Source organism: Salmo salar, chromosome 06, assembly GCF_965601325.2.
Source record: "Salmo salar chromosome 06, fSalSal1, whole genome shotgun sequence".
Classification (NCBI taxonomy): Eukaryota; Metazoa; Chordata; class Actinopteri; order Salmoniformes; family Salmonidae; genus Salmo; species Salmo salar.
In genome coordinates this window covers 65,473,400-65,492,247 of record NC_138296.1, presented here as the reverse complement: position 1 = coordinate 65,492,247, position 18,848 = coordinate 65,473,400, and the positions used below count along the sequence as shown (strand labels likewise).

Sequence of the window (18,848 nt, the reverse complement as noted above, 5' to 3'; positions counted from 1 at the left end):
AGAACAACAGCAAAGGACCTTGTGAAGATGCTGGAGGAAACAGGTACACAAGTATCTATATCCACAGTAAAACGAGTCCTATATCGACATAATCTGAAAGGCCGCTCAGCAAGGAAAAAGCCACTGCTCCAAAACCGCCATTAAAAAGCCAGACTACGGTTTGCAACTGCACATGAGGACAAAGATTGTACTTTTTGGAGAAATGTCCTCTGGTCTGATGAAACAAAAATAGAACTGTTTGGCCATAATGACCATCGTTATGTTCGGAGGAAAAATGGGGAGGCTTGCAAGCCAAAGAACATCATCCCAACCGTGAAGCACGGGGGTGGCAGCATCATGTTGTGGGGGTGCTTTGCTGCAGGAGGGACTGGTGCACTTCACAAAATACATGGCACCATGAGGCAGGAAAAATACCCAACTTATTGTGGGAAGTTTGTGGAAGGCTACCTCAAATGTTTGACCCAAGTTAAACAAATTAAAGGCAATGCTACCAAATACTAATTGAGTGTATGTAAACTTCTGACCCACTGTGAATGTGATGAAATAAATAAAAGCTGAAATAAATCATTCTCTCTACTATTATTCTGACATTTCACATTCTTAAAATAAAGTGGTCATCCTAACTGACCTAAGACAGGGAATTTTTACTAGGATTAAATGTCAGGAATTGTGAAAAACTGAGTTTAAATATATTTGGCTAAAGTGTATGTAAACTTCCGACTTCAACTGTATATAGCTGGGCGTTATAAATACTAAGTAGGGTAGTGGACTCAATTTTGCCTATTCATCCCTACCATGGTGTTTTCTCTCCATACCTGTAGTTTCTTGGTAAACCTGGAGAACATGTAGGTGACACACTCATTGATGGCTCCAGTCTGCTGGAGGAGCAGCAGGCCTTTCGGTGTGGCAGCGAAGTTCAGCAGGTTGTCCAGCAATGTCTCCTCCCAAACCACTCTGTGTGAACAGACAGCAGAAGGAAAGATTGATGGGAAGACTCATTATTTTCCATCTTATTTATCCTTCCTAACAACTTGCTAGAGGGGTGACTGAAAATAAAATCACAACATCATTTTAATAGATGCTGTTTGCCTGCAGGGGGAGACACAAAGAAACTTACACATTCTGCAGCTCCTGAGAGGATGTGCCGGGGATGGCTCCGGGAACCGGTGTGGGAACTCTTTCTGACAGGGAGCTTGTCTGTGAGAGAGAAAAGAAACCTTCAGCTTAAGCCTTTGTTTTTCTCCCCTGAACCCGTACACTGAACTTCAATAATGAGGAGTTCAGCAGTCATGTTAGAGGCTCTGCATCTCATTCCTCCAGTCTTTCTACCTTCCTCCATAGAGGCACAGGGCTCACAGGGATTCATTATTAGCAGTGTAGAAAGTTCTCTGTCTCCTGTAGCTGCCTGCCTGATACGCAACACCCATCACAAAACAATGGCCTTAGACAATATGGTTTTGTTTAAACTTTCATGGTATTTGGTTTGTGGAGGTGCTATTGTGAAGGCAACGTTTTGTTCTGGGATGGTGAGGGTAGTTGCGAAGCTCTAATTGAGAATTGGTTAACACTCGCAAGGCCGCCAGACGGAACACCAGGACCGGTTCTCAAAGCATGCACAGACCAGCTGGCAAGTGTCTTCACAGACATTTTCAATCTCTTCTTGTCCCAGTGTGTAATCCCAACATGTTTCAAGCTGACCACCATTGTCTCTGTTCCCAAGAATTCCAAGGTAACCTGCCTAAATGACTAAATGACTGTACAGTATCTACCTCATACCTCTCTCTGCACATTGATCTGGGACTGGTACTTCCTGTATATAGCTCCATTCTTGTGTATTTTATTCCTCTTGTATTACTATTTTTATTTTTAATATAATTTTTTTAAACTCTGCATCATTGGAAGGGCTTGTAAGCAAGCATTTCATGGTTAAGCCTACACCCGTTGTATTCGGGGCATGTGACAAATACAATTTGATTTGATTTTTAAGATACCACAGATGCTGGAGGTTTGCGATCAAGAAAATACAGCTTGTCCATCATAAAGTATGGTTTTCGGTAAACTCCAGCATCCATGGTCATTTAATGACTCCAAATATTGTATAGGGCTGCTGTATATGGTAAAATAGTATTTTTCTGATGTTTTCCACCCACCAAGTACAATAGTTAATACTGTATTTCACATGTTATGTGTATGAGAACATTTTAGGAGGGTGGAGTTTGGTATCTGAATGTGGGATAAGGAGTACTTAGAATTCCTATTGATAAAGGCGTAGACAATGGCTCATAAAAGCCAACAGCATATCATACATGCTAGCTGGCAAATGGGTAATCAAACTAGCAAAACTGCTGATACACTGGGAGTGTAGATTTGATATATATAAGGTTACATAAGCAAGATCTTAAACTTATCCTAAGACACTCCCAGTGTATCAGCAGTTTTACTAGTTTGATTACTCATTTGCCAGCTAGCATGTATGATATGCTGTTGGCTTTTACTATATATATATATATATATATATATATATATATATATATATATATATATATATATATATAGTATACACTGAGTGTACAAAACATTAGGAACAACTTCCTAATATTGAGTTGCACCATCTTTTGCCCTCAAAACAGCCTGAATTCGTCAGGGAATGGACTCTACAAGGTGTCAAAAGCGTTCCACAGGGATGCTGGCCCATGTTGACTCCAATGCTTCCCAGTTGTGTCAAGTTGGCTGGATGTCTTTCGGGTGGTGGACCATTCTTGAAACACACGGGACACTTTTGAGCATGAAAAACCCAGCAGCATGGCAGTTCTTGACTCTTGGCAACACTGATTGAAGTGGATTTAACAGGTGACATCAATAAAGGATCATAGCTTTCACCTGAATTCACCTCTTCAGTCTATGGCATGGAAAGAGCAGGTGTCCTTAATGTTTTGTACACTCAGTGTTTAATGGCTCAACACAAGTTAGGTCTCAGTGATGTTCCATCTCAGTGGAAGTACTTTTGTCCCAATACTTTTGGTCCCCTAAAACGGGGGGACTACAGTGGTTCTTCCTTTAAAAGTTTTGAGCTTATGCCGCGACCATTTGTGGTAGATGGTGGCAGATTGTGGTAAATTGCATCATTCTGGCAACAATGGCTGAGATTTAAATAACGTCCAATAGAACTCTGCGGCACCCCGCAAGCTGTGCTGCAGTACGCCGCAACTTTTAAAGGAAGAACCACTGTATGTACAAAAAGTGCTGTAACTAAAGCTGACAGTCTGCAATTTAACCTCATAGTCATCATTTTTTTATTTTTTTATTGATTATTTGTGTAGCTGTTTGACATTTCACTGCATTGTTAGGAGCTAGAAACATAAGCATTTTGCTGCACCCACTATAACATCTGCTAAACTGTGTATGCGACCAATACATTTTGATTTGATTAGTATGATGGAAAAATTGCTTCCTTTTCGGTAGAGTAAAAACATACCTTTTTCCAAGCTGCAGCGATGCACTCATGCAGGCCATAGGGCCTGAGCACCTGCAGTCCTTCACATGTGTTGTACATCTGCCGACACACGAAGATGAAGGCCCCGCTCACGCCATAGGATGTCTCTGCATTCCGTAACAATGGCAGCTCTTTAGCCAGGAGCCTCTGGGTGAACTGAACGATTACATGGGCAGCTGAAATACTAGACCACAAATAAAATACCCTGATCGATTACATGAGCCGTCACTCATACTGGTATACCATTCAATTGTTTGATGTACAAGGATTAACAATCCAACATAAATTGTTGTGCTCTGTAAGTACACGAGAAAAAACATCATACTTGTTTAGTATACTTAAGATACTGAAAGTGCAATATTCATAATAATAAACAATGAATAAGTACCCTGTGTATAAAATACGTTTTTACTTACCCTTCCCCCTCACCAGAAACTAGATTTCTTTCATATAAGAAAAGTGATAATCCTCGCTCAGTGGTGGCAATTCTTGCGAGAGTGTCTGCTATATGAATCAATGTAGTTTCTGGGGAGTTTAATTTAGCCTGTGACACAAAACACTTAATTGAAATGGCTTTGGGCACATTGCGGAATTAATACAAAATAACACAGACAACTCATACAGTGCAAATGTAACTAACTTATCACATACCATCAACACATTTCTACAATACTAATAAACATATTGCTGGGGATGTTGGTTGATTCATTTGTATATAGAACTGAACTGAAATATTGTATACATTATGTCCAAATAAACACCTGGATTTACCCCAGCTTACACTGCATTACATATATTGAATACATACAGGTTTATAACCATTAGAGCTGAAAGATTGTATTATTTTAGTGTAGTTATTTAGTGATATTGTACCAAGTAACCTAAAATGCAAGATGACCTGTTTTATACTGACCTGTCTTATACTGACCTGTTTTATACTGACCTGTTTTATACTGACCTGTCTTATACTGACCTGTTTTATACTGACCTGTTTTATACTGACCTGTTTTATACTGACCTGCTTTATACTGACCTGTTTTATGCTGACCTGCTTCATGCTGACCTGCTTTATGCTGACCTGGTTTTTACTGACCTGCTTTATGCTGACCTGCTTTATACTGTCCTGCTTTATACTGACCTGCTTTATACTGACCTGTTTCATGCTGACCTGTTTCATGCTGACCTGCTTATACTGACCTGCTTTATGATGACCTGTTTTATACTGACCTGTTTTCCTTTGAGCAGAGTGATGATGGGAGCCAGCAGTGTCTCTATGACAGGGGTTTGGTAAAGGCACTCCACTGCACACTCTGTGCGGTCACCCAGGGTCCTCAGCAACTCCATTACAAGAGTGGTGGGAGAGAGAGTGTCTAGAAACACAATTGCAACGACACACATGCAGACATGCACATACACCCACGCACACAAACACACGGGACAGCTCAGTTTAAGATCTTACGACACTGCAACGAAAATTCCTAAGTATCAGTAATCATTATTTGAACAAGGACCATAAAATATATGTTTATTTTAAGCTAAAGTTTGTGGCTTTAGCTGTGGAGCACTGGCAAAGGACATGCTGTTAGACAGGGAAGGTACATTACTATTGATCATTTGACTGGGGTAAAGGTATTGTAGTGTTGCTCATGAAAGTGTAGGGGCAATAAAATGGGTGTTGGTGTCACCAACAGATAATATACACTGAGTGTACAAAACATTAAGGACACCTTCCTAATATTGAGTTGTGCCTGGCACCTACTACCATACCCTGTTCAAAGGCACTTAAACATGTTGTCTTGCCCATTCACCCTCTGAATGGCACTCATACACAATCCATGTCTCAATTGTCTCAATGCTTAAAAATGATTCTATATCCTGTCTCCTCCGCTTCATCTACACTGATTGTAGTGGATTTAACAGGTGACACCAATAAGGGATCATAGCTTTCACCTGGTCAGTCTGCATGTTGAGTCTCAGTGATGTTATGTCTCGTCTCAGTGAGTATCACAGTGTTCTCTAGACAAAGGTCTGACAGACACAAAGTGGGTGTACTCTAGAACACACATATCAAGATAAAGGCCTGTCATAAAAACTAAGCCACATACTGGAGTATCTGAGTTGTTCCACCAATTGGGTGCCTTTGAGTAGTGTAACTGGGCAAAAACAAACTTAGATTTCACGTAATTTTTACATTCTGTCATAAAGAACTAAAAAAATAAAACACTGTTTCCCATCTCACGAGGTTAAATAAAAAAATGAATATGGTAAGTGCCTATAAAGTGCCAAATAAAGTAACAGGGTTGACGATTTCATCTTAAAACAGCCATAAATCCCCTTATGACAGGGGAATTGGAAGTTTGCCGTTGGCAACAGGGAGGGGCAATTGAAAGAAAGCTTCCCAAAAATGGCTGTATTGTTAAAACATTTCTAGCTTGTCTATCAATGGGTAGCAGGGTTGACAAGTTATGCTTAACCCTCTCACTTTTCAACCACAAAATACCAGAACACAGCCCAAAAAATCATAGAACCAGCTCAGCTGCTTTTACACTATGGTTTCAGGATTAGATGTTCAATGTTCATTTTAAAATATATATTTAAAAAGAAATAGTTTCACCACATTAAAACAAGAGTTCAGTTCACGTAACAGGGTTGACCTTAAAATGAGGGACAGACAGACGTGAACAATTAAATAAATAATACTATTCAGAAATGACTTTGTCAAAGCAGCAAAAGTACTAGGGCCAATGAAGGTGAAAAAAAAAATCTTCCTAGAAGTCACAAAGGGTGCACCGAGGGACATATCAAAATGCTGCATTTTGGGACTTCAGTCATTATAAAAATCTGATGCATTGAATTCTCCATGTGGTCTATATTAAAGGGCACCTCCATTAATATAACTTGCTTTTAAATGCAATATTTCTACTTAAAATATCAAAGGGATGCAAAAGGCACTCTTCGTGGAACAACTCATCTCTTGTTGCACCTTCTTGCATAGTTAATTCATCATCTTAATGAGAGGGTGGGAAGCATGTGTAAAAGAAGGCTTGATAGTGAGTCAATGGGATGGGAGAGGCAATGTGAACCACACCTGCATGTGATGAGTCACTGTGAGGAGGCTTGGGGTGTTGGTACATGATGCTAATCAGAATGACAACCATGTCTGTCAGACTGACTGGATCTGGAAGAAAAGTACACATGTATCAGACAGTTAGGGTGGCAACCTAGAGAAATGCAACAGCTCTTCCTCCAGGATGGGGTCTACGTAACTTCTGTGAAATAACTGTCACACTATGTTTTTTCCATTTAAAAAAGTATTAATTTCTGTTCTTACCTTTGCGTTTCCACACTGTGATGGGAAAGAGCTTTCTCCCATTAGTGTACATGAGAAGCCTTCCAAGCACACATAATGAGTGAACGAAATACATATATTCCAGCTCCTTGGTAGTGTAGAGAGTCCTTTGAGCAGTGCCTGGACAGAAACAAGATTATGCTTCAACAGTGGGAACAAAAGAGATAACATGCTGTCTTAACTCCTTTAACATTTATTCAGGTGAAACTCCATTCACGACATGTAACAAATAGCATGCTGATGTAATTTCATATGAAACAAAATACAATTTCTTCACCAACCTATCTTTTAGCATATGCTGAAACAATAAAACACTATGGGCAGTGCTGATAATACAGGTTCAAACAAGGGACAAAAAAGCCTTTTGCACAATCACTGACAACAGGGTCAGTTTATCTGTGTTCATCCAATGCAAGGTCAAGAATGCAGCCTCACTCTACAGCAGAGCTGCCCCACAGAAGACAACACGAGGCACGCTCTGTTTTAAAGAGACCTATAAGGGAGAGAGGCATTAGGCATCTTTTTTATTAGGCCTTCCATACTATACATGAGGCTGTAGGAAATATCAAAGGCACTGTATTCAGGAGAAACAACGTATGGGAGAGAAATAGTGGGCCATTCTTAGGTCTCAGTGGATATAGCATTGGGAGAGAAGAGAGAGAAGCTAGTCTGAATTAGAATACAGGCTTAGTTTTTTTTCAAAAAGCCTAAGGGATGCTTAAATAATTTCTGCACTTCCATAACCCCAGAGTCTCCCTTACCTAATTACCTCCTACATAGCTTACAATTAGTTGTTTAGCACAATCATGGTGATGTCACGCCTACACCCGCTCCCCCTCTCCAGGACTTGATGTTGCCGGTCTACTAACCACCGGTCCTGGCAACCATCATTACCCACACCCCATCATTACCCACACCCGCTCCCCATCATTACCCACACCCGCTCCCCATCATTACCCACACCCGCTGCCCATCATTAACCCCACCCGCTCCCCAATATTACCCACACCCGCTCCTCATCATTACCCACACCCGCTCCCCATCATTACCCACACCCGCTCCCCATCATTACCCACACCCGCTCCCCATCATTACCCACACCCGCTGCCCATCATTAACCCCACCCGCTCCCCAATATTACCCACACCCGCTCCTCATCATTACCCACACCCGGTCCCCAATATTACCCACACCTGCTCCCCATCATTATCCACACCGCTCTCCAATATTACCCACACCCGCTCCTCATCATTACCCACACCCGCTCCCCATCATTATCCACACCCGCTCCCCATCATTACCCACACCCGCTCCCCAATATTACCCACACCCGCTCCTCATCATTAACCCCACCCGGTCCCCAATATTACCCACACCTGCTCCTCATCATTACCCACACCCGCTCCCCATCATTACCCACACCCGCTCCTCATCATTACCCACACCCGGTCCCCAATATTACCCACACCTGCTCCCCATCATTATCCACACCGCTCCCCAATATTACCCACACCCGCTCCTCATCATTACCCACACCCGCTCCCCATCATTATCCACACCCGCTCCCCATCATTACCCACACCCGCTCCCCAATATTACCCACACCCGCTCCTCATCATTAACCCCACCCGGTCCCCAATATTACCCACACCTGCTCCTCATCATTACCCACACCCGCTCCCCATCATTACCCACACCCGCTCCCCATCATTACCCACACCCGCTCCCCATCGTTATCCACACCCGCTCGCTATCATTACCCACACCCGCTCCCTATCATTACCCACATCTGCTCCCCATCATTACCCACACCTGCTCCCCATCATTACCCACACCCACTCCCCATCATTACACACACCTGCTCCCCATCCTTACCCACACCTGTTCCCCATCATTACCCACACCTGCTCCCGATCATTACCCACACCTGCTCCCCATCATTACCCACAGCTGCTCCCCATCATTACCCATACCTGCTCCCCATCATTACCCACACCTGCTCCCCATCATTACCCACACCTGCTCCCCATCATTACCCACACCTGCTTGCCATCATTACCCACACCCACTCCCCATCATTACACACACCTGCTCCCCATCCTTACCCACACCTGTTCCCCATCATTACCTACACCTGCTCCCGATCATTACCCACACCTGCTCCCCATCATTACCCACACCTGCTTGCCATCATTACCCACACCCACTCCCCATCATTACACACACCTGCTCCCCATCCTTACCCACACCTGTTCCCCATCATTACCTACACCTGCTCCCGATCATTACCCACACCTGCTCCCCATCATTACACACACCTGCTCCCCATCCTTACCCACACCTGTTCCCCATCATTACCCACACCTGCTCCCGATCATTACCCACACCTGCTCCCGATCATTACCCACACCTGCTCCCCATCCTTACCCACACCTGTTCCCCATCATTACCCACACCTGCTCCCGATCATTACCCACACTGCTCCCCATCATTACCCACACCTGGACTTCATCATCACCTAGATTACCTTCCCTTTCTTTAGCTCTCAGTAGCCTCAGTCATCAGGCAGAATTGGTTTGTTTTCACGTTCAGTCCACTACTCCTCGTTTGTTCATCTGCCTTGTCTTATTATTAAACACTCTTTCTGCACCTGCTTCCTGACTCACTGCATATTCATTACAGGTGAGCTCTAGTCCACACAAGTCATTATTTGTATCATGGACCAAATGATGAATACATAACACATGGTCATACATAATCTGGGCTTCTCAAGACTTGAAAGACCAGACTTGAATATACTCTGGCTGATATTATAGACATTATGCTATTCTACTCCCTGAGCTTGGCCAGTCAGTGATTTCCTCCATCCCCACCATCCCTAACAGTATTTCACTATGCAGCTTCTCTGCTCTTCCCCAGACTACACAGTATACACAGTGGTAATCTCTTTCAAAGCATGGGAGCCCTCCTCGGCCCTGGCGATAGATAGATAGCAGCAGAGCCATCGGGCCTGGAGAGGAGGAGGACAGACCGTAAGACCACAGACAGAGGAAAACAAACCACCGGGTGTCTGATAACTGCCGATACGGGCCGCCTCAACAAGACTTGACTTATTCAGCATCGAAACACCCCACACTCAGTGGGATAAGGAGGCGTGTGAACCAGGTGAATAGGGAGAGGTGGAGGCGAGCTGGGAGGGAGGGCCTGGCGCCTGCATTGAGTTCTCAAGGGATGTACAGCAGGTGAGAAGCCACAGAAAAAAGCTATTAGCCTCTACTGATTAAAATGTCCTGTGTAATAATTAGAAATGTTCTCCAACAACCAAATACAAAATAGGTCTACATGTTGATTATTGGTGTTGTGCTACAGTAGATCTTGGTTACAATATCATTTGAATAAAATGGAGAAATACCAGTGTAGATGAAAGTTCAATTTACCGATGTGCTGGTGCTCCATAGAGTGGATGACCTCAGCCGTCTCATCTCTGACTGGTTCACAGGAGTCATAATAATGAATGCACTGCTGAAGAGCTGCCACAATCTGGGATAGAACAGCGCTCATTACAATCATCAAAGGAATGTTGAAAACACTGAAAAAATACAACTGAAGACCTGTAAAGTAAATCATTTGTTTGAGGGTAATACATTTTCCAGCACTCTACCTGCGAATAGAATTTAACTCGATATATAGAAAGTTTAATGTCTTCAACATCCATCAACTATATACTGCAAGACAATAATGAAATGTATGGCAAGGTTTTAATAGATATAAAGGCAATCTAGACTTTAATCTTAATAAAACTGGAAACAAATCTATCATCACGAAGGAGGACAATCAGAGACAATCATCAGCTCGTCACCGATCGCATCACCACCACCCTCACTGTCACAGAACCATAAAGATGAGTCATCACTCACTCACCAGAGACTTGTACTTCCTCTCCAGGAGCCTAAAGACCACGGTCCTGCTGTAGTAACCATGCTGGAAGAGACAGGAATGACATCATATTCACTCAGCACTGACAATTGGTTTGACTACTATGAGGGGGATTGTTTTTTTGTGGTGTTTAGAGAAGGTTAATATTGTGCTCACCATCCACTTCTTAAACCAGGTGGCTTTGATATCCAGTAAGGCAATGAGGTGCATGGGCTTCAAGGCTTTCTCTGACCCTTGTGTCTCTAACCCGTGTTCAGGGTGTAAGGACAGGAGGGAGAAAGTACTCTCTATTATCTCCTCCATGTACCTAGTGACAGAAAGAAGATACTAAATCGAATTCTAGATGAAACTATTAATTTGGATCACTTAATAAAATAGAACAAACATCTCACTTCTCTGGGTGCCGAATCCAAAAGGTTGTTACTTCCTTCTGAAAATCATTCATTAATCGCATCTGGCAAAAAGAAAAAAAGTATTCAGTATTTATAAAAATGACATAATTTTCATATAGGTATAACTGCCATGAAAGTATCCCATTAGAGAGGGTGCATACTTGTTTTAGGAGACGGGTAATGTCCTGTCTGTTTACATCAATCCCCGCTGATCCAGTAGGGAGGCTCAGTTTATGGTACAGGAAGTCAGACTCCAGACTTTTGGCTATTTATCAGAAGGCAAAATATGCATTATCCACATCAGACTTTGAATAAAAAAGAAACAATACATTTCAGAAACATATATGGGAAAAACAAATGAATTACCTAAACTGGTGTAGATCTCCCTTGTTACATTCAGTGGAGAACAGGAGAATGTTTTTGCAAAAAAGCGCAAGACCTTATCCTGAGTAGAGAGTAAACAAAATAATACTTAGAAATCTGAGGAGAGAAACAGACAGCCTTTGGGAAATAGGACTCATACAGATGTGAATTGTTGCAATTTCACTGTGACAAATGTTCATCAGACTGAAAACAGCTAAAGTTGTACACAAGTTCCCTAGGGGGTGAATTCCCATATCAGAGTATCCTTTTCTATTTAAGGACCTTGTATTCATCTGAGGTTTCAAATGTCTACTCTAAGTATGCCTACAAGAAAAACCGACAATGTGTAACTATATGTGAAAATGGCTTACTTTACTTTGAGTTAATACAATGATTGAAAAAAGTATTTGATCCCCTGCTGATTTTGTATGTTTGCCCACTGACAAAGAAATGATCAGTCTATAATTTTAATGGTAGGTTTATTTGAACAGTGAGAGACAGAATAACAACAAAAAAATCCTGAAAAACGCATGTCAAAAATGTTATAAAATGATTTCCATTTTAATGAGGGAAATAGGTATTTGACCCCTCTGCAAAACATGACTTAGTACTTGGAGGCAAAACCCTTGTTGGCCATCACAGAGGTGAAACGTTTCTTGTAGTTGGCCACCAGGTTGCACACATCTCAGAAGGGATTTTGTCCCACTCCTCTTTGCAAATCTTCTCCAAGTTATTAAGGTTTCGAGGCTGACGTATGGCAACTTGAACCTTCAGCTCCCTCCACAGATTTTCTATGGGATTAAGGTCTGGAGACTGGTTAGGCCACTCCAGGACTTTAATGTGCTTCTTCTTGAGCCACTCCTTTGTTGCCTAGGCCGTGTATTTTGGGTCATTGTCATGCTGGAATACCCATCCACGACCCATTTTCAATGCCCTGGCTGAGGGAAGGAGGTTCTTACCCAAGATTTGATGGTACATGGCCCCGTCCATCGTCCCTTTGATGCGGTGAAGTTGTCCTGTCCCCTTAGCAGAAAAACACCCCCAAAGCATAATGTTTCCAACTCCATGTGTTCTTGGGGTCATTGGCAGCATTCCTCCTCCAAACACGGCGAGTTGAGTTGATGCCAAAGAGCTCCATTTTGGTCTCATCTGACCACAACACTTTCACCCAGTTGTCCTCTGAATCATTCAGATGTTCATTGGCAAACTTCAGATGGGCATGTATATGTGCTTTCTTGAGCAGGGGGACCTTGCGGGCGCTGCAGGATTTCAGTCCTTCGCGGCGTAGTGTGTTACCAATTGTTTTCTTGGTGACTATGGTCCCAGCTGCCTTGAGATCATTGACAAGATCCTCCCGTGTAGTTCTGGGCTGATTCCTCACCGTTCTCATGATCAATGCAACTCCACGAGGTGAGATCTTGCATGGAGCCCCAGGCCGAGGGAGATTGACAGTTCTTTTGTGTTTCTTCCATTTGTGAATAATCGCACCAACTGTTGTCACCTTCTCACCAAGCTGCGTGGCGATGGTCTTGTAGCCCATTCCAGCCTTGTGTAGGTCTACAATCTTGTCCCTGACATCCTTGGAGAGCTTTTTGGTCTTGGCCATGGTGGAGAGTTTGGAATCTGATTGATTGATTGCTTCTGTGGACAGGTGTCTTTTATACAGGTAACAAGCTGAGATTAGGAGCACTCCCTTTAAGAGTGTGCTCCTAATCTCAGCTCGTTACCTGTATAAAAGACACCTGGGAGCCAGAAATCTTTCTGATTGAGAGGGGGTCAAATACTTATTTCCCTCATTAAAATGCAAATCAATTTATAACATTTTTGACATGCGTTTTTCTGTATTTTTTTGTTGTTATTCTGTCTCTCACTGTTCAAATAAACCTACCATTAAAATTATAGACTGATAATTTCTTTGTCAGTGGGCAAATGTACAAAATCAGCATGGGATCAAATACTTTTTTCCCTCACTATATATTAGAAATCATCAGCTGCCAAACTAAGCTGGCCAGCTCTTTTCCTTGTATAAGCAAAACAAGGATGACAGTATTCATTCTCCTTTGTTGGCTCTTTAATATGATTTTCAAAATGTCATAAGACAGGCATCTCTCTGAGAACATGTTATCTGCACTCATAGGAGCCAACTTTTCTGTGAGCATTATTCAGTGACTTACACTGAGGTCAGGGTCTGGGTCAGCCAAGGCAGCAGAGAGGTTCCTGCGCAGGCCACTCCAACTCTCACAGCTTAGCACATCCGAGGGCGGGGCACAGCACAGAGCCTGCAGGGCCTCCCAGCGCACCTGCACAACACATCACTTTCATTCTCAGGGACCACACAACATTGGCTCCAATCAATTAAATCTCTGCCACTAGTAATAACCTAGCAAATTATACAGGATAGAAATCATATTGAAATCCTTTTACCTCTTTAGGCCTACTAGGGTCAAGCTTTTCAGCAAGAACTTGCAGCTGTTCTTGTTTGATAAATGCATAACTCTGTATAAAAACATGGAAGCATTTGCAACTGTAGTTAATGTGTAATTACTGTACATTCACTTTTTTGAGCTCGGTAAGCTATAATTAGACAGCATAAATTACACTGATTACAAACGCAACTCAGAGGCAACACAAACAAATGTTGCCTATAACGTAATGATTTACACGTTTAATAGTATTACTTATCCAAACCAAAATAAATATGTTAATAAGGTATAATGATACTGCTCTGATAGTGTATAAAAAGCCATTCAGTGGATAGTTGGGTGGATCCTCACTTTGTCCTGGACTAGATTAAACCCCCTATAAATCAATATGAACTCTGCCAGCACAAACAAAAACACATCATGCGTTTATATAGCAATGCTGAGTAGCAGACCACAGAGTTGCAGACCAATTTCAATTAGGGCATCAAGAGTGACTTGTAGGCTATTTATTTTACATGCTATTACCTGATTGAAGGACGAATCACTGTCAGAGCAGTTGTCTGTGTAATGGCTGTTTGACTGCTGATGTTGGCTCTCCCTGTGCATCTCCTCCTTTCTCAGTTGGTCCTCTTCAAATTTATTAATCAATGATTCAACGACTACCATCATCGTGTTCTTCAATGTCTGCATCATTTGCTTGTATCTACATATGAGAAAGTAAATGTGATGGGTGAATGCAATGTCAGATCTAGTCTACACTCCTGCTTCAAGATTGTATTCGTTGTGAAGCATACAAGCACATACAGATTCCCCCTGTAAGCAGTGGAATATTCAGTGAAATAAGTGGCGAGTCATGTTAGTCATCTCGTCTTCACTGGGAATGCTTTATGGACACTGGAGAGAGAGACCATACATACTCTCCAGATTCTCTTGTCTTCCTTGTAACAGCATGGACCAAGGTGTCCTGAACAGACCCAACAGCATATCCCTCTCCTCGGGCACAGCTCTCGGTCTCCTCCTCGATGACTGCTCCCAGAGAGCTTTCCACATACTGCCGCAGGTACTTAACAAATTCATAACTAAAAAAGAGACCAATAATAAACAAGAATTATATGAAAATGGATACAAATTACTACAGATTTGATGGTAACAATCGAGAAAGCAATTCATTTCTGAATACTTATGGAAGTTCTTGTCTGTCTCCTCCAGATGAAGCAAGATTTCCTCTGCACATTCAATGGATGGTGCACCAGAGATTCTGTCTTTGATGCTTTTTAGAAGTTGCCTCAACAGAGACTGAAGTTCAGCCTCAGCCTCAGCTGAGAACTGAGACATAGTCTTGATGTGGATTCACTCTCTGCAGAAATACAGTAACGTTATCTGCAGAATTCAGATTAGAATGTGCCAACTTAGTTATCTAGCTAGCTCCTACAGTGCTTCTTCAATGCGATAACTAGCTAGTTAGACAAGCGATGTAATTGTATTAAAAACCTGTACACGCATTGTCTTGCTATGTAGCTAGTTGATGTTGTGTTTGTTGACATTTCTGCTATTAGGGCGCTAACATAGTTTGCTAACGACGGTTGCTAACGTTAGCTTGCTAGCAACGAAGGAAATTAGATAAAGTCCTTTGCATGACCTAACTTCGTTCAACATTTTCCCAAACCATAGCAAATGTATCCCATTGTAATAAACGGTGTAGGACTTACTAGCTACATATGGTACAGCTTATTTAGTCATTATAGCTAGTTAACGTTAGCTAGTTGAATAGTTTGTAAACATTTCGTACCTGCTGCAGCTTGGCTGGACCACTGTCTCTATGGAAACAGGTAGCTAGCTCACACTCGTGCATTGTGGGATATTCAAAGCAGATGAAGGTCACAGGCAAAGATGATGCTGAGAAAAGGGTTGCAAACAAACATCAATGGTGGAGGATGTTTAAGGATGTTTGAATATTTATAAAGTTAATATTGACAATGATGATATGCAATAAATTACAGCTACTACTTGTAAAAGGTTTTCAGACGTTATGCTTGTTACTGTGCCTTTAAATCCCGTTCCTGTGTTAGGTGTCACATGGTCCCTATGTTTACAATCCCTTCCGGGAAAGGATCGTTTGTCAAAAGCCAAACTAGCTCAAGATTGCACCTGTCAGAATTGCTATTTATCTAGATGGCATAATACGATACAAAGTTTAACTAAGTATCAAGTAAAGTATATAATCAGAAAAGCGTTAGCTAGCTTATTGAAGTACATAAGTAGTACAGATTGGCTAGGATTGGAAACCATTGTTTGTAGTTTCTTTTAGTTTAGCTAGCTAAAAACCAACCCGTGACTGCTATGGCTGCTGTTGACAGTTTTGAGCTTTTGTATAGAGAAATTGCTCGGTCATGCAATTCATGTGTGGAAACCCTAGCCGTTGTGGGTGCTCTGTATACAGCCAGCAAAGCTGTCATCCTCGTGCGGGACTGCTACAGCTTTGTCAGGGTGCATTTCCTTCCTCGACTGATGCCAAGCGTGCGCCTTGGCCGCCGTTTTGGTGAATGGGCTGTCATTTATGGTAAGGTAAATGCAATAGAATAGACAGCGAATAATTCCACAGTTCACATAGAGGGTTTTTATGTTATGGTTCTCATCATGTCTTCTATGCCCATGTATTGCAGGTGCTTCAGAGGCCATAGGGAAAGCCTATGCAGAGGAGCTTGCCAGGCAGGGCATCTGCATCATCCTGATAAGCCAAGATGGTGCCAGTGTCACTGACACAGCCAAGGCCATATCTGAGACTCACAGAGTGGATACAATGGTGCTTGTGGCAGACTTCAGTCAGGGCCATGCAGCTTGCAAGCCTGTCAAAGACGCTTTGCGGGACAAAGACATAGGCTTTCTGGTTAACTGTGTGGATGACTCCCTTCGCAACTCGCCAAACTTTACTGGTCTGTCTGAAGACCTGTTATGGGACGTAATCAACAGAAATATTGCTGCCACCACACTGATGACGCGCCTGGTTCTACCTGGCATGGTAGAGAGGAGACGTGGAGCAGTAGTGAACATCTCTTCTGGGGCATGTTATAGACCCTCTCCAAGCAAAGCTGCTCTCTCTGCGTCTACGGTCAGATTCTACGCACACACATACACCCTATTAGGTGTGTGTGGTGTGTGTGTGTGTGTGTGTGTGTGTGTGTGTGTGTGTGTGTGTGTGTGTGTGTGTGTGTGTGTGTGTGTGTGTGTGTGTGTGTGTGTGTGTGTGTGTGTGTGTGTGTGTGACCCTAATGACGTTCATGTTTTTAAATGCGTTGTGGCCTTATCAGCTTACTGTTTTGTTGAACTGAAATGGCTGTGATTCTTCTCTTTTTTCTCAGGCTTACCTTGACAACTTTTCCCGGGCTCTGCACCATGAATATGGTCGTCAGGGAATCTTTGTGCAAAGTCTGGTACCTTTCCAAGTGGCGCCCCATGGAGCATCAGCAGGCGGGTGGCTAATACCGCAGTCAGATGTGTATGCCCGTCATGCCATCTCCACCCTGGGCATCTCACACAGGACCACAGGCTATTGGCCCCATACACTGCAGGTACACAGATCAGTGCTGATTAAAATGGGTCTTGGTAGATTTGAGGGATAGACATTTAGTAGCCATCGTCCATTTTAAACTATAGACTAACCATGACTCTCTTGTTGGTGTTATCTTTTCCAGTTTCGACTTGTGCAGTCAATGCCAGAATGGATTTGGGTCTTGGGGTCACGTATGCTCACAAGCTCATGCTGAAAGGTCTCCAGAAACGGAACTCCAGCAGCTGAACTCATGACAACAAAGTTATGTCTAGCTGGTAGTCATACAGTCATCATACAGATGATATTACACTAGTATCATACAGATAATATTACACTAATGAGTGAATTAGTGTGTGCAATGATTGTATCTTGAATTGCATAAAAAATTATATTTATTCATAGTTTATAATAATACTAAAGAATCTCCAGGAGTGTAGTGCCCAAATTATGTTGATGACGTCTGTGAAATGCACAGATATGGGAGGTGATGGAGATATTTTTTGCAGTGATTTGAGGTTTATTTGACCAACTGTGATCATTGAGGTGTTTAACTGGCATTCCTATGTAAAGAGTTGTTTTGATACAACGGACAGTATACTTGAGAATAGATTTTGAAATGGGTTATTTTTTATTTAGTGATGTGCTGTGATTATAATTATTGGTGATATGATTGCAGAAACAACTTGTGTGCTTGTGAATGACTTTTCATGTAGTCTATGCTTGGTGAATATGCATATGTTATACATTTTTTATTATGCTATGCATCTCAATAAATATGGTCCTTACTAGATAACTATTTGTTGATGTACTTGATCAGGGTTTCATTTTTGAACATAACATATCTATGTGTTTAACAACAAAGACAAGATAGTTTTGTAAATCATTTTTATTTAGAAAGATCAACCATCTTGACATATGGAATATTATTTCGAAAAAATGTGGTCAGTCATTGTCTGTAATCCTCACAAGGACATGTGAAGCAAAGTCTGCTGTTAAAACCAAAACAATTGATGGAACAATTGGAAAGTAACAACTGACAAAGAAATGGCAAAATGTCTAATTATTAGACACATAAAATGCATATTGTGTATAAATATCAATATTTGATCTGTAGTCAATTCAATTTTGTTGCAGGTTGGCAGTGTCTCACTTTAGTTTTTTTAAGCTTAATTTCTCGGATATTAGCATACCCTGCCTCTATGTTTGGTATAGCCATACAGTAGATATCATATGAACCTAAATGATCATTTTATGGTTTGACCTTGGGCAACAACACTACCACAGGTCATTGAATGGTGTCATGACTAAGAGGTGGGATATGTAGTCTTTGTTGTGGTTTGGA

The 18,848-nt window shown here is 42.0% G+C and overlaps 2 protein-coding genes across 3 annotated transcripts in view; one reads left to right on the top strand and one right to left on the bottom strand.

The window, feature by feature from the left end:
- Nucleotides 1–15,815, bottom strand: part of tbc1d32 (TBC1 domain family, member 32) — a 39,881-nt gene extending 24,066 nt beyond the window's left edge. For both annotated transcript variants that reach the window (XM_014205123.3, XM_014205124.3), the window contains exons 1-19: nucleotides 15,746–15,815; nucleotides 15,137–15,313; nucleotides 14,874–15,035; nucleotides 14,482–14,659; nucleotides 13,958–14,029; nucleotides 13,708–13,833; nucleotides 11,537–11,615; nucleotides 11,332–11,435; nucleotides 11,171–11,232; nucleotides 10,935–11,085; nucleotides 10,764–10,823; nucleotides 10,280–10,382; nucleotides 6,825–6,962; nucleotides 6,582–6,671; nucleotides 4,721–4,863; nucleotides 3,910–4,037; nucleotides 3,476–3,677; nucleotides 1,118–1,197; nucleotides 816–954 (exon numbers count right to left, since the gene is read on the bottom strand). In XM_014205123.3, coding sequence (XP_014060598.3) covers nucleotides 816–954; nucleotides 1,118–1,197; nucleotides 3,476–3,677; nucleotides 3,910–4,037; nucleotides 4,721–4,863; nucleotides 6,582–6,671; nucleotides 6,825–6,962; nucleotides 10,280–10,382; nucleotides 10,764–10,823; nucleotides 10,935–11,085; nucleotides 11,171–11,232; nucleotides 11,332–11,435; nucleotides 11,537–11,615; nucleotides 13,708–13,833; nucleotides 13,958–14,029; nucleotides 14,482–14,659; nucleotides 14,874–15,035; nucleotides 15,137–15,291 — 2,172 coding nt within the window. In that variant the 5' untranslated portion in view covers nucleotides 15,292–15,313; nucleotides 15,746–15,815. The remainder of the gene's footprint in view (nucleotides 1–815; nucleotides 955–1,117; nucleotides 1,198–3,475; nucleotides 3,678–3,909; nucleotides 4,038–4,720; nucleotides 4,864–6,581; nucleotides 6,672–6,824; nucleotides 6,963–10,279; nucleotides 10,383–10,763; nucleotides 10,824–10,934; nucleotides 11,086–11,170; nucleotides 11,233–11,331; nucleotides 11,436–11,536; nucleotides 11,616–13,707; nucleotides 13,834–13,957; nucleotides 14,030–14,481; nucleotides 14,660–14,873; nucleotides 15,036–15,136; nucleotides 15,314–15,745) is intronic.
- A 235-nt stretch (nucleotides 15,816–16,050) lies between these two features.
- hsdl1 (hydroxysteroid dehydrogenase like 1) lies at nucleotides 16,051–18,299 on the top strand. The gene is made up of 4 exons (XM_014205122.2): nucleotides 16,051–16,516; nucleotides 16,620–17,065; nucleotides 17,316–17,525; nucleotides 17,649–18,299. Exons 1-4 carry the CDS (start codon nucleotides 16,297–16,299, stop codon nucleotides 17,718–17,720), a joined length of 948 nt encoding a protein of 315 aa, XP_014060597.1. The 5' UTR covers nucleotides 16,051–16,296; the 3' UTR covers nucleotides 17,721–18,299.
- Nucleotides 18,300–18,848: the final 549 nt, after the last annotated feature.